Source organism: Nomascus leucogenys, chromosome 19 (genome assembly GCF_006542625.1).
Source record: "Nomascus leucogenys isolate Asia chromosome 19, Asia_NLE_v1, whole genome shotgun sequence".
Lineage (NCBI taxonomy): Eukaryota > Metazoa > Chordata > Mammalia > Primates > Hylobatidae > Nomascus > Nomascus leucogenys.
Window position 1 is genome coordinate 41,045,027 of NC_044399.1, and position 15,879 is coordinate 41,060,905.

Consider the following 15,879-nt stretch of genomic DNA (forward strand, 5'->3'; position numbering starts at 1 on the left):
GTTTTAGATCCGTGAACTTGGACAAACCACTATCCAATGACATGAAGGATGCTACAAAGTTATTCTCCATCCCTATCAGACCTATCAATAAACAAACAAAAGAAAATGAATTGGAAATGCAGCATGTGAGATTGTCAGCATAGATTTCCTGGATAATTAAAACTTCAATATATCACGAGTGATTTTGTTCAACACTTTGCTCCAAGCAAAGTTCCTAGAACATAGAAAGTACTCAATATATATTTGTTGAATGGCTGGCTGGCTAAATGAATGGATAGATTAATGAATGAACATCCATTCTAGCTACTGTTCCCGTTCTTTGGATAGTTTGTTTTGGTTTTTGTTTTTTTAATCAAGCAATTTTTTTGGATTGCGTTCCTACTTTAATCTTAACTGGTCTCCTGACTGCCCTCATAACCCAAAATGCTAAAAAGTGCCTGTCCAACATTTTCTTTTTTTTTTTTTTTTTTTTTTTTGAGACGGAGTCTCGCTCTGACACCCAGGCTGGAGCGCAGTGGCACAATCTCAGCTCACTACAACCCCCGCCTCCCGGGTTCATGCCATTCTCCTGCCTCAGCCTCCCAAGTAGCTGGGACTACAGGCGCCCGCTAATTTTTTGTATTTTTAGTATAGACAGGGTTTCATTGTGTTAGCCAGGATGGTCTCGATCTCCTGACCTCGTGATCCGCCCGCCTCGGCCTCCCAAAGTGCTGGGATTACAGGCATGAGCTGTCCAACATTTTCTATGTTCTTCTTCCAATTTAGAGGGGCTCCCTTCCCTGTCTATTTAGATCCCATTTTCCTCAAGGCCTGGCTCAAAATATTACCAAGAAGCCTCTGCCAACTAGCAGGACCCACATTAACTCCCCTCTCCTTTGAATTCCCACAGTTCTTCAAATTCACTGTTTTATAAAAGGGTGTTAATCTTGATTTTCCGAATGGCCCACTTGAGAATATCCATTTCTTTTTTCTAATTATGATGTTTTTCAAAATATGTCCACAAAACATGAGTTCTTAATGTTTCCCAAATAAGAGCATTCTATGATGAAATATTTTGGGGACATATCTGGTTAAACAGAGGTGTATAACTTGCTTTGCGATAGACCATCTTGAGTCTTTAATACACTAATGTACATTTGACTCTGTAACATTTCCCAACCTCTTTGATCACAGAGACCTGAAAATATTATAAGGCTCCCACTCCTTAAAAGTCAATCTGGCAAACGCTGGTCAATTATATGCTCCATCTTTAATGGCTGATTGATGATTCTCTCAGCTACCTAAACTGGTTGAGATAATCATCAGTGCAGAAGGCAGGGAGATAGGTTCATACACTTTACATTCTAGGAATTCTGCTTGCTTGCTTGTTTGTTCGTTTTCAGAGTACTCTTTGAGTGGCTTAATGATACAGAGAGAGGGCTCCATTTAATAATTAAATTTATTTTTTGTGGGCCTTGAACAAAGGTAGGTAAAGAAGCAAGCTACCAAAAATAGCTTTGTGATTTCGATCACAACAAAGAAGAAAGGCAATGAGGGGAAAAAAAAGCAGGAGCTGGCCCTTTTGCAGGGGAGACAAGGCTAAACTTTATGGCGAATAATAAAGACAAACTATTATCAAGTGCGAAGGTTAACCGTAGCCAAGGCCCTGAATGTAAGGTCCAAAGAGCTGAGTCAGGATCATTGTTAACAGGTGCCTTTACAGAGCATATAGACTATCCTAACTCCTGATATCACAGCTGGGGAATTAATAGGAGTCACCTGACTCCCCTATTCAAAACATTTCCTAGAGAGAGAAAAAAATATTAGCCAATCCAGTCCTGAAGAGGTGAGGTCTAGGTTTCCCCAGGCGCTGAAAGGATTGTTCTAAGCTGTCCTTCTCAGTTGTAATTTTACAGATCGTATATTTATGTTATTCTTTGATTAATATCGTGTCTCCTAGTAGAGTATATGCTCTCTGAGAGCAACAACCAGCTCTTGACATAGTGGGCATAGTGCCTGGCATAGTCAATAAGTATTTGCTCAGTGAATGAAAGGATGGCCAGAACAATCAGTGAATACACTACTCTGTCCACTGCTTTGAATCTTTTGTGAATTCTTTCTTTTTCAGCACTGTACCAAATGATGAACTTCTAAGAGCACAAACTCAGTCAGTCTGATTAAAGAATACTGCCTATTTGAGCTTCTACAAGACAGATCCCAGAGAGCTAAAGTGGGGTAGAAGGGGACACTTCCTGCTCACGAGATGCTTATATCTGCCTGGGGAAAGAAGACTGGCAACAAAAGATGCCATAGTCTGAAAAAACAAATCTATTCAAGAAGGACATAAGCAAAATCAAGACTATTTTTCTCCTCAATAATTAATTCTAGATTCATTCATCATGATTTTTTAAAACTCTTCTGGGCCGGGCGCAGTGGCCTGTAATTCCAGCACTTTGGGAGGCCGAGGCGGGCGGATCATGAGGTCAGGAAATTGAGACCATCCTGGCTAACATGGTGAAACCCCTTCTCTACTAAAAATACAAAAAAAAAAAAAAATTAGCTGGGCGTGGTGGCAGGCACCTGTAGTTCCAGCTACTCGGGGGGCTGAGGCAGGAGAATGGTGTGAACCCGGGAGGTGGAGCTTGCAGTGAGTAGAGATGGTGCCATTGCATTCCAGCCTAAGCGACAGAGCGAGACTCCTTCTAAAAAAAAAAAAAAAAAAAAAAAAAAAACTCTTCCTGAAGCCAGGTGCAGCACTTTGGGAGGCTGAGGCAGGTGGATCACTTAAGGTCTGGAGTTTAAGACCACCCTGGCCAACATGGTGAAACCCTGTTTCTAGTAAAAATACAGAAATTAGTTGGGTGTGGTGGCTCATGCTTGTAATCCCAGCTACTTGGGAGGCTGAGGCAGGAGAATCGCTTGAACCCGGGAGGTGGAGTTCGCAGTGATCCCAGATCGCGCCACTGCACTCCAGCCTGGGCAACAGAGAAAGACTCCATCTCAAATTTTAAAAAACTCTTCTGGAGCTTGATTACATTTTTAGTCTTATCTACCTCTTGGGGTCAGGAGCTCAGTGAGTCTACTCCTTGCTGGCAAATACAGGTGACTTTTCACTAGCTTAAAACTACCTCTTTGAGACTTCAAGGTGAGGTAGAGGGGATGGGTCAGGGATGAGGAGAGAGGAGATCCTCATTTCAGCATGTGGGTTTCATGATAGGCTTCTGTTTTTCCTCCTCTTCCCCAGCACAGTATTACATATTTCAGTTATATTTCCTCTGGAGTTTCAATTTTGTTTAGATGTCAGTGAGTTACAATGAATTGTATGTTCCTGTCCTCCCGGTTCTCCCAGCACAGTACAGACTTTTGGCCACTTCACATGGTTTCTGCCAGAAAACTAAATTTCAAACAGGTGCAACCCTGCTGATTAACATTATAATAGATTGTAATTACTTAACAAGCCCATATATACCCGGAGGAACTTGGAGAGAAATATAATGTTTTGCCAAGTGTAGCTTTTATTTATGTAAAATACTGCAGGCCTGCTCTGGAGTTCTTTTAGCCTAAGTGAAACCCCTGGAAGCTTTGTCTGAACATGCTTCAATAGCTCTATGAGTTCAGGCGCCAGAATTTGAAATTTCATTTCTTGTTGCTGCCAACTACAAAGGGTTTTGTATCGAAAGCCCTGATGAGAATTTGAACTTTATTTAAACTCTGCAAATGGAGGACAAGTGGGCCTTTTTCTTCTTCTCTCACCATGGCACCTGGAATGGGCCCTGGGCACCCAGAGGGTAGAAAATTCCTGCTTTTAGGAACTTCAGACTTGACGGAGATTCTTCAGCTTGATGCAAATCGCTACGTGGAAATAATATAGCATTCTCTCATAAGAACACCTTCAGGGATCTCATAGATTTTTATAAAATAAAATATCCTTTTCTCCTTCCTCCTCCTCCTCACTTCTCTCAACTGTACAGAAGCATTGTTTAAGAAATTCATTCAACTGGTTTCTATCGAGATGCCATGCTCCTCAGAGGCAGGAACTACACATACACAACTTTTGTGTTACCAAACCCCGTATCTACCAACAGTGCTAGACCATAGTAAGTACTATAGAAATACACACTTGTTTTGTGTATATTCATTCATTCATTCATTCAACGATGTGCCAAGAAATTCATTCATTCATTCAACAATTTATTCATTCATTCAACAAAGGGCCAGGCACTGTTTCGGGTGCCAAGATAAAGCAGTGAACAAAAAGCTCTGCATTTATAGCACGTCTGGTGTTCTGGTATTAGAGATAAACAACAAAGATAAATAAGAAAACTAGTGTATAAGATAGAGGTATTAGCTAAAGAGCCACAAAAAACAAAAAAGCAGGAAAGGAGCATATGAAGTATAAAATAAGAGGGTGAACTTTTAGATAGGATTGACAGAAAAGGCCTTACTGAGAACATAACATCTGAGCGAAGACTTGAGCCATGTGGATATCTGGGAAAGGAGCATTCCAGAAAGATGGGATGGCAAGTGTAAAGACTGAGGCGGGAGCATGGTAAGTGCGTTTAAGGGGTGTCAAGCAGGTCAGGATAGCTAGAGAGGAATGAACGGGGAAAAGAGTAGCAGGTGATAGGGTCAGAGAGATCATAGCAGAAGGCCTCACTTTGTTGGTCTTGTAAATTATGGTAAGGGATAATCTTATCTGAGGGATCTGCGAGCAGATACAGGAGCTGAGAAGCCAGGACAGGTGGAACCAATTCAGAGGCTGTTGAAATAATCCAGGTGTGAGATAATAGTGACTTGGGCCCAAGTGAGGTCAGCAAGGGTATGGAAAGGATGTGATTTGGGATATATTTTGAAGGCAGAAACAGCAGATGTTGCTGATGGATAAGATATGGGGCACCTGAGAATTAGAGGTGTCAAGGATGGCCCCTCAAGGTTTTTGGCTGGGTAATTGGAAGGATGGAGTTGCCATTTCTTAAGCTGAGGAAGAAGGGCTTAGATTGAGAGGGGAAAATAGGTATACAATATTGGGCATATGGAGTTTAAGATGCCCTTTACACAATGAAAGCTGATGACCTGAAGGCAATCCCATATATAGTCTAGAGTTCAGGGTCAGGCATGAGCTGGAATTAGGAATTTAGTGTCAACAGCACTGAAAATGTATTTAAATCCATGAAACTAGATGACATTGGCACAGTAAAACTAAAACACCAGCTCCCAAATATCCTCATTTCCAATTACCCATACTCTTCAATAAATAATTAACCTTTGTCTACAATGACCGCAGCTTCTAGACTTTCCAAAACAATCTCATTTCAAGTAATTCTATTATTTTCAAAAGGGCAATTTGTTAAGTATAACTAAATCAAATTTATTTTTAGAGTATGTAAGACTTTTCATATAAATACATTCACAAATCAAGGAGAAAAATATCTTTCACTGGACCATATGTTCTGATTTAAGATTCTAAAACTATGAACACACATAGATGACTCTTCAAATATTAATAAAATTGCTGAAATGTATTATAACCAGACCACTTGCTACAAGCTTTATAGTTTCTTATTTAATTCTCATAGCAACCCTGAAAGTCAAGACCTATGACATTTCCATTTTACAGATGAAGAAACGGGCTTAAAAAGCCTAAGTCACATGCTCAAAGTCACACAACTAGTGAGTGGTGGAGATGCCTTCCAGTTAGAACTCACTGATTCCAGGGAGAGGGGTCCATTGAGGAGCCAGGGAATTCAGGGTCTCAAATATTCACTAAATCTGCTGCTGGTCAAAGACACTAAGAAGAAGAAACAGGACAAACAACCCTTGACTGTCCATGAAGTTGGAGGCTAACTCAGGTCCTTCACTCTAGGGACCAATGCCAAGAGGTTGTCTGTGATAGCACTGGGCCAAGAATGAATCCTTCAGGTAGTTGTTAAACAACCAGCTATGGACCAATGAGAGCAATATTGGATTACATGGTATTATAGGAGTAGGGGAAAGGGAGATCCAGGGACCCTCGGCTACTAGGGAAATAATTCAGAGTATAGGCGCACACGAAAGAGGTATGGACAATTGCCAGCCCTTCCCTACCTCCTTAACCTCTTAGTAGTCCCTTCCCACCCCACTGTGTTTAAATGACAATGGACGTTTCAGAAATCCTCTTAAAAATTTTTTTCCTACAAATGTCTTGAAGATAGAGATGTGCTCTAGAATAATATATATCAAAGTGCGGTCAGGCTGCCATTGTAGGAGATTCAGCAGGGGGCCTGCTTAACTCAGGCTCCATTCAGGGCATCAGAATCAGCACTGCTAGAGGCTGTGCCCTGGCATCTGTGTTGCATGAATCTCCCCCAAGTGATTCTGGTGGGCCAAGGGAGAATGGCCTCAGAGCCTAACCTCTCCAAATGGCGTACAGGCCTATCTCCCAGAGTCCAAACAGGGTATAGGCCTATCTCCCAGAGTCAGCAGGGGTGCCATCATTTTGAAAAGCTTTGCCGATGGGCTACTTGGGAAATACAAACCAGAAATGACACTTCTAGTGTCCCATTCTTTGCCAAATGAGATGGCCAGACTGAAGAGAACTATTTTGGAGAATATGAAAACCTAGCTTTCTCGTGGCCTATATAATAATCAATTCAGTCAAAAACTCTCTCTAGGCCAGCCCCATGCTCATTTTGGGGGCTATAATAATAATAATTATAGTAGATAGGCATTGAGCAGTTACTAGGGACCAAGCATTGGTGTATGCATTGTACATGTATTAACTCATTTTAATCCCCACAATCAACCCATTTCATAATAGGGAGGTATCTTTATTATCACCCACTTTGTATAGGGGAATGAATGGAAATATGGAAGGTTAAGTCACTTGCTAAAGGTCATGAAAGTGGTAGATGGTAGAAGTGGGATTCAAGTCCAAGCAGTGTGACTCCAGACTTCACCGCTCCGGGGAATCACCTCTCAAATGATGGCTTTCTGTACCTCTGGATTCTGAGTGCCTGCCTCTTCTACAGAATACAGCAAGGGAGTGACACTCACCAAAGATGTCTTCAGAGGCAGGGCAGTAGAACAAAGAGGAAACTGAGCTCAGTACGTAGACTACTGAAGCAATGATAGAGAAAAATCCAAAATGTGAACAAGCCAGCCAGCTGTCACCTGCACACAGCCCTTCAAGCCCTAATCCTTGCTCCACCTGCCTCCCACCCCTGTGCTAAATGCAATGCCAATCCATCCAGCATTCATTCAGCCTCGGCTTCTAACATGAATCCCAATACTTCTAGTTCACACAATTATTATTCTAAATCTTTCTTTAAAAATTATAAAGTTATACAGTCACATTTCAGGACATATCTATGTAAAAATGCTTGATCCATTAATTCTGGAGCCCTCTCTGGCCTGCAATTTCTATTCTAGCCCAGTGTTTCTCAAAGCAAGCCTGGTCTGGTCAGAATCTCTGGGAGAGCTGGTTTAAAATGTAGATTCCCAGCTTATTCCAAATTGCAGCATCAAAAGCTCTCAAGATTGGGCCAGAGGATCTATATTTTTATCTATATAGATCTATATAAATCTATATAGATCTATATTTTTATATACCCTCCCTTACTGATTCTTATGTACATGAAAGACTGAGTAGTGTTATTAACTGGTTCTTGGAAAACCCAGCTATAGCAATAGTGTTATAATAGATTTTACTTCAAAGCATCAGCAAAATCTTTCCTTCTCTTTGTAATGAGCTTTCTCTAAAGCAACCTCCTTTGTCATCACAACTGAAACATCTCTCATTATCTGGAGAATAATTATCTCAGCTTGGCTTTTACACATTGTAGAATTCACCTCAGTTTTCTAAACTTTCTCCTACTCCAATGTTTCACAAGTGTGGGCCCCACATCACTAATGATGTTCAGAGGCACCTGGAATTAACTTCATTTCTGTATTGTAGAGTCCTGTTTATTTTAATGTGAACAAAGAAAAGTTATAACTACATGCTCCAAACCTGTGATTTCATGAATAGTGGGGCTTAAGAAAAGACTAAGTGGAAAATGAAAGAATCAATTTTTTAAATATTAAGTAAATGAAAGCACAGGCAGTACTCAGAAAAAAGTCTTAAATTTGGGAAATCTTGTCCTGCCCACTCCTTTCTGACAGGTACACTCAGTTTCTGTCCTGCTCATCTATTCTCCAACCCTGACCACAGGATTGTCTGTCTTTATTCCTGTGGTGGCCATGCCAGGAACACTGTTCCTTCTTGTAGATACCTCTTTAAATATAACCTACTGTTTCACACCCAGCTCATGCCTCCTTCCAAAAACCCTCCTGGATTCTTCCAGTTCTCCCTACCCTTTTTATTCTTTTTTTTTTTTTAAGAGACAGGGTATCACTCTGTCACCCAGGCTGGAATGCTGTAGCCTGATGGTGAGATGATAGCACACTGCAGCCTTGAACTCCTGGACTCAAGTAATCCTCCCACCTTGGCCTCCTGAGTAGCTGGGACTATAGGCACACACCACACCACAGGTCCAGATTTAGCTAATTTTTAAGTTTTTTGTAGTTATGGAGTCTTATTATATTGCCCAGGCTGATCTTGAACTCCTGGGCTCAAACGGCCCTCCCAGCTGAGCCTCCCAAGTAGTTGGGACTGCAAGCGTGAGCCACGGTGCCTAGCCCACACTCCCTTTTCAAACTCTTAACATACTAATAGTACCACCTGTGTGGAACCTAATTGCTAGTTAAGTGTCTATATCAGGGGTGTCCAACCTTTTGGCTTCCCTGGGCCACACTGGAAGAAGAATTGTCTGGGGCCACACCTAAAATACACTAACACTAATGATAGCTGATAAGCTAAAAAAAAAAATGCAAAAAAACTTATAACATTTTAAGAAAGTGTACAAATTTGTGTTGGGCTGCATTCAAAGCCATTCTGGGCCACATGTGGCCCACAGGCCATGGGTTAGACAAGCTTGATGTATTATGTGGGTACTTGGTGTCAATTCCTTAGTGAAATGGAAGCCCCCTGAGAGTAACCCAGGGCCTCATTTTCCTCTGGATGGCCCACAGTGCGAAGCTTCCCTGGTTAGACATGAGCACAAAACAGGAACTCCAGGAATACAAGTGAATTCAAAGTGCAATAGAATTCGGTGTTCCGCAGCAATGAGAGAAGCGGCTGCTTTATGCTATCCACATCCCCTTACTTCAGGCCAGATCTCTTAGCCACACCTGAGAAGGGTGTGTCTCTTCATTCCTGCCAGGTAAGGAGTGCAGAGACCTGAGCCCAGGGAATTCTACCCAAAGCATGAAACCATGGGTTTACCCTGAATGTTAAGACTGGGAAAGGTGAACTTAGCCCAGTTGCAACTTGTCTCTATTTCCAAGGGCCAGTCACCCCTGCCAATGTGTCCCCCACCTTCAGCCTGGAGGAACCAGAGTGGCTACAGCATCCTCTGGTGAAAACAGATGGGCATTCTGAACCTGCTCCACCACTTGACTCATCCTTGAGACTTTGGGCTTCTCTATCTCAAGTTTTTTAGTTTGTCCAATACCTGCCATACCTAATTCATACTTGTTATAAGGCAAAAGAGATGAAGTTATCAAGTACAATAAAAATGTCAGGGACACAGCACATGGATCTGCAGGGAGAATAGGCTGGGAGGCCAGATGGGCAGGCTCGGCTCCCAGTCAGACAAGCCATGGGCAACAGGTGGTAAGGGCCCTACTTCCAACCCACCTTTGCTTGTCATGTGACCCTCGGTCCCCAACTAGCTTCTCTAGAACTCAATGTCCTCATCTGTAAAACTTGCCTGTGCACTAGATGATCTGGCCTAGGGCCAAATCCAACATGAATTTGAGAACCTTAGAGGATGAAAACCAAACAAGTTCCCACTGCATGCTTCACTAGGAGGGATGAAGGTGGGGACAGTGTCCTGAAGCTCCCAGAGTTTGGGGTGTGCCCCAGCAAAGCATCACCAGAGATACAAAGACACTCTCCCTCCAACCGGCATCTGTTCTATGGATAAATGCAGACCTGCTGCTCCTCATCCCTGCTCTCTGCCCCACTGTCCAAGCCCCTCATCTGCATACACTGCAAAAGGCCCCCATCTCCTAGCTACCAGCATCAAGTTTTTTCCATCCCCTTCCTGTCCAAAAACAACAACTCCAAAACCACAGGTTTTCAGTGCCAAGGTCTACCTCTGAAATTAGTTATCCCTTCCACTCCCCCTCTCATATGCACTGCCTCCATGAGGAAAGGGCCCAAAGGCCATGCATGGAAAAGAAATAGGGAATGAGTGGGAGCTCTGTTGTGGGGGCTGAGGGAAGCAGAGATGAGGGACATCTGTGAAGTAGAATAGAATGGCATGGAGTTCTCTGGGATTCCATAAAGGTTTGCCTGCTTTCCAAAGTGCAAACCACAAATCTAGAGTTCTACGCATGTGGCTTGTTGGAGCTTCCCTGTGAAACCGTAACCATGGTTTCAGGCAGACTACATCATAGCCATGAGCATAAAAACAACAGGCTCTCTCCTATTTTTCCCTAAAACTCCATGTCCTTGAAAAAAATATGTAAGGTGGTATGCCAAGGTGATCCATGTGTAACCTCTGACCTCTAGGACATTCATGAAGTTATCCGATTTTCAATAGAAAGCAATTGCTCTACACCACTTCTGAGGCTTAGATAGCTCTCTCACTTTTTGTGTAGACCAAAGAACCCTGAAAACATATACCTCAAGAGGAATGCTTGCACTTGCTCTTGGTGGAAACGTGTAACAAACCTGAAAACACAAAAATCCACGTCCTACATTAACACCTTCCTTCCAAGAAGAGCAAAAAAAAAAAAAAAAAAAAAAAACCCAAAAACAAATACGAAAAGCAAAATGAAGGTTTGCGTCTCTCCGCTTGTCCAAGTGCCAAGGCTGGATGCATTTGGTTTATAGTAGATTGAGACAAGACTTCTTTCCAAATCCTTAATAGTTTAATAATGGAATCAATTAATAACTCAATCTTATACTTAGAAATCGTCTTTTATTGCACAGTATCCTGACAATCAAAACAGAGACAATATAACTTTAAATAAGATTCAAAGCACTGACTTCCAATTACCCACAAGCAGAACCCTTCTTAAAATGCAACATTCATTCTGCATGGATGGGCAATGAATTGGACAAAACGAGCTCGACTGATGTTTCTGGGACCATAGAGGAGACATCCTGGAGGAGAAAACATTTTTTCTACTTGTATGTCAGAAGATGAGCTAACCACCATGCAAGAGAATAGAAACAAGCCAGCTTCCTCTCGGAGGGAAAAATAAAGCAACTCCTCGCTCGGCTAAGCAGGACAAAGCCAGGACGTGCAAGAAGCCTTCAGTCAAAGGCTCCACGTGCCTTTCCAAGGACGGAGGGACCCACCCACACACAATCACACACAGCCAGCCCACCACGCGCCTGCGGAAGAAAGCCAGGTCCTCGGCCAACCTTCAGCACCAGCGGCCCAGGCTCTCCCAGTTTGCAAACCTCCCGCAGCACCCATCATCTGGAGGGCACAGAAGGAGCAGAGGGCCACATCCTCTTAACAAGTCTCATCTTCTTCGCCAATGCCTGTTTCTCCCCAACTATGAAGTGAAGTGTAGCTCCCCAAGGAAACTGAGACTTACAGGCACACACACACCCCAGTCGTCAATAAGTCCCGGAGCCCTACGATCGAGACCAGCGAGTCTTTCCCTGGGACCCCACAACCGGGTTCCCGGACCGACGGGGAGGCGCCGCACTCACCCAGTCCTCGAAGTGGCGGCTCCCGTTCTGCAGCAGCTCCTCAAACTGGATGGTGCAGTTGGCCACGAAGTCGTCGTAGCCTATGGGGGCATCGTGAAAGACAGCCAGCTCGATCTTGCGCCCATTGCACACATCGGTGACGAACTCGTCGTGCCAGGCCGGGCTGTTGGTCTTCTGCTTGGTGGCCGTTTGGCCGATGCGCGAGTCGTCCACATTGAGGGCAATGTAGGGGTCGAGAAGGAAAGTCTGCGGCCGGGGTCCCACCGCATGGCGCAGCGACCAGGCTGTGGGCTTTAAGCTCACGGCCTCGCAGATTTTGATCTTAAGAAGGCCATTGAACACTACCATGGTCGGGGCGGGGAGTGGGGGCCGGGGTCACTCCGTCTGCCCCCAGGGCAGGAATGAAGAACCGACGGCCCGGCACTCCGAGCCACAGGGACTCTTGGGGTCCCCTTTCGCCCCACCCCACACACTCCCTACACCTTGTGGCGTTGCGCCCTGACGCGGGCGATTCTCAGCCAGTGCATGTATTTCCTCGCCGGGTTCCTAACGGAAAACAGGGAGGGCGGAGAGCTGGGGGATGTCCGTGTTTGGAGCAAGTCTCTCCCCACGACCACCAGCTGCACCTCCAGAAGAGAAGACGAGCTGTCGGCTCCGCTGCAAGCCGCGGGGGCTGCCTCGCCGCCTCGCTGGCTCTCCGGCTCCGGGCTGCGGGAAAGCGGGCTCCGCGCCCGGCGCTTACCTACCTTTCCGAAACATAATCCCGGGAAATTTCGACTCCGGGAGGGGGATGGGGCGGTGGGACGGGGCGGGGACGAGAACCGGGGGCGCAGATTTCAACCCGGATCCTCTTCGCACACTCAGCGCCTGCCTCTGACCGCGCGGGGCGGGGGGGGTGGACGGAGGGATGTTCAGTCTATCCGGAGGGATGCATGTCGAGAGGAAATGGTCCTCCTCGGAGCCAAATTTTTAAAAATCCACAAGCCCCACGGCCAGCCGGGGCCGCCGCCTCCTGGGCGAAGCAGCGCCGCGCCGGAGCCGGCGATCGGGAGGCGCCAGGAGCCCGGAATCTCACATCCGCGCGGGCTCGGAGTCCTGGCGGCCGCCGATCCGGCTCGGGGGCGCAGGCCAGCACCGGGCGGTGCGCAGCGCGGCGGCGGGGCAGGGACTGCGACTCAGCGCGGCCCCACCTCCTGGGCGCCGGCGCCCGCCCGCCGCGCTCCCCGCGTCCCCGCTCTCGGCTGCCGCTTGCTCGCCGCCCGCCAGCCCGCGCTCCCCCGCGGTCTCCTCTCCCTCTGTCGGTGTGCGAGCGAGTCTCCCTCCCTCTAATGCAGGAAATGCGCAAAAGACGTCAGTGTGTGTGAGTGTGTGTGTGTGTGAGTGTGTGTGTGTGCACGCGCGCGCGCGCACGCAGTGTTTGGGGAAATAGAAAGTTTTGCCGGTTGGGGGAGCAATACGGAAAAAGTGAGCCGAGGAGAGAACGGTGCAGAGCGGGCGAGGCTGCCCGGGGTCGCAGCGGCGGGCGGGGCAGCCGGGGGGCGGGGACCCCGCGCGGGACCCCGGGAAGCCGCGGCGCTGGGCTGGATGCGCGTGCGGGGGGCCATGGGTGGGCCCCGCCGGGCCGCGTATCTCTCGGGGACCCTGCGGCCAACACTGTCTTTTAGAGCTGGGGATGGGGGAGTGGAAGAGCCCTGTTGCCCCAGAGGCCTCGCGACCCTCCCCCTGCCCACCACCACTCGGGTTGCGGCGGGCAGGAGCAGCCTGCGGAGTTCCGGCCCATCTGTCACTCTGTCCCGGGACGCTGTGATCTACGGGGGTGGGGGGAGGGGGAAGGGGGAGGGGGAGGGACAAGCATGGCTCGGGTGAAGTTTTAAACTCTATTCTTCTCTCTTGCCTTTCTTTGGGGACATTCTCCCCTTTGGGATCTGTCCTGCACTTCGCAGGCTGCGAGAACTTGTTGACAAGTGAAAGCTCGGTAGAGCCCCGGCTTGGTTTGTGGTCTGTTTATTTTTTGCAAAGTGACTGTTCCTATTTGCGCTGGTCCTTGTCGGTGCCCCTTTCGGGGACTTCGGCTCTGATCAGCGCGCTGACAGCCGCCGTCCGGGCTGCGGGAAAATGGGGCGCGCCCTCCGGGGGGGCGAGTAGCTGTGTCCATGCTAATTTCCTCCGTAACCTTTAAACTCTCGCTGGAAGCCGCCGCCGCGGCTGGTCACGTGAGGCGAGCCCTGGGCTGCTGGGGAAAAATTTCTTCGGCTGGGAGCCGGGACGGGGCCGGCGGCCGGCGAGAGACTGCCCCGCGCCCGAGACTGGGAACCTAGGAGGGCAGGGCCGGGAGCGCGGGGCCCCGGGGCGCGGCCCAGCTGGGACACCCGCGAAGACGGCGGCGGGGAAGAGGTCGGCTCCGCAGCCGGGGAGCTGGGGGTTATGCAAGTGGGGAAAGAAAACCTCCGCCCTCGCCCGTCTGCCAAGTGAAGTCTGGGAATTTGTAGGTATTGTGGTAAGCTGAGTGTTCATCTGGCGGGTCTGGTTAGTGTAAACCAAAACTTAAAACGCGCCTCCCGATCACTTTTTCCTCAGTGGATAAAGGTTATCGTTGCCTGCGGCTTAAAAGCTTAAAAAGGCTTAAAGGCGAGGAAGGAGGCAGTCCCCTGGAAAAACAGGATATCAAATGCAGCAAACAGGTCCCAAAAATGATCAGAAAAGTCCCAGGGTCATCTCCTAAGAACAGGCAAAGCCTTTGCCTGCAACCGCTCTGGAGCTTCCTAATACAGTAATTTCTCTCAGCCTGCCCTGTTGAACGGGGCAGCTGGGTAGAGATGGTGCTAAGATTCAGTCTTTCGTATGATCTAGGTAGCTCCGATGTAAAGAGCCAGGATTTCAATGGTTGTCTTACCCTGTCACTCCCCCAGCTGGAGATACGATGTCTTAAAATATGTCCGTTTGACAAAGCACAAGCAGGGGTATCTCACTGCTGTTTAATTTTTATTTCTTTGATTATTACTTTTTTCCCTTTTGCTTCTTCCTTCCACTCTGCTATTCTCATGAAGCCTCTTTCCCCTTTTCCAGGGCATGTGATGGAATGCAGTGGCAAATATGGCTTGATCTTCTGAAAATGCATTTGGGAAGCAGAGCCAGCACCAAAGTGAGATGAGTGAGATACTTTTCAGAGGCAAAATGTAAAGGGTACCAGTAAACGTAATCAAGATAAAGATTTAATACAATTTTTTAAAAATAAAAATGTGAGAATCCAGAATGGACACAATATCCACATTTTAAATAATTTTAAATATTGCACTAAAATATTTATACTACTGAGTTTATTGCACCCATTAAATTTTGTACCTGAGCCGAGTGTGTCACTCATCTCACCCTAGTCCTGATCCTGTTGGGAAGTCTGGAAAGTCAAGGATTTCATGGAGTTAGGGATCCTTGACTAATTGGTGCTTCATACGTTCTCATTACTTGCTTTGGGTAAGTCTTGTACAGGCGGGAACCACCATGCCCAGCCCCCAAATATATTAAATAGGATCTGTTACCATCTCAGTGACTATCTTAAAACAACCTACAAACTTCCAGCACCATTTCCTAGCATCCTGGCTCAGCAGACTGTTACTCCGTGTAAATCACCAGACTGCAATTCTCAAGGGCAACCAATGCTTGTCTCCTTTCCATTACAGCAACTCTTTTGGAGCAACGGTAATAAAAGACTTTGTCAAACAAAATACGTGTTTTGTATTGGATTAATGTTTACATAAAAAGGGAGAATGCTGGTAGTCTGCATGCAAACACTGCTAGTTTCCTGCCCTTATTACCTCCTTATTTCTAAATAAATCTCTCTCCTTCCTACTCTCTAACTTGGCCAAATGAGGATATGTATTCCCCAGGGACATCATGGAGATGCCAGACGTGAGCTTGTCTAAGTTTTCCTGCAGGAGAGGCAGGTCCAAAATAACCCCCTGCTCCAGGTTTCATGTGAAAAGAAAATCCCAAGCAGGGGGCTTAGAAGGTAAAATTCCAATAGGAAATTGTTGCCATCTTCATCCTTCCCTCAGCCCCTGTCTCCAATCCCAAAGGATAAGACAGTGGTTAGCATATACATTGAGTAAAATGTCCTTTGGATTCCAACTATGGCCTAGTTATTTCATAAT

The 15,879-nt window shown here is 46.4% G+C and overlaps 1 protein-coding gene across 3 annotated transcripts in view; it reads right to left on the reverse strand.

Annotated features, from left to right (window-relative positions):
• PRKCE (protein kinase C epsilon) overlaps positions 1–12,506 on the reverse strand; it is a 531,054-nt gene extending 518,548 nt beyond the window's left edge. For 2 of the 3 annotated variants that reach the window (XM_030799764.1, XM_030799765.1), the window contains exon 1: positions 11,732–12,177. In XM_030799764.1, the coding sequence (XP_030655624.1) occupies positions 11,732–12,079 (348 nt within the window). In that variant the 5' untranslated portion in view covers positions 12,080–12,177. Of the gene's footprint in view, positions 1–11,731 lie in introns of all 3 variants that reach the window. The other variant, XM_003262805.4, reaches the window with a different exon arrangement.
• Positions 12,507–15,879: the final 3,373 nt, after the last annotated feature.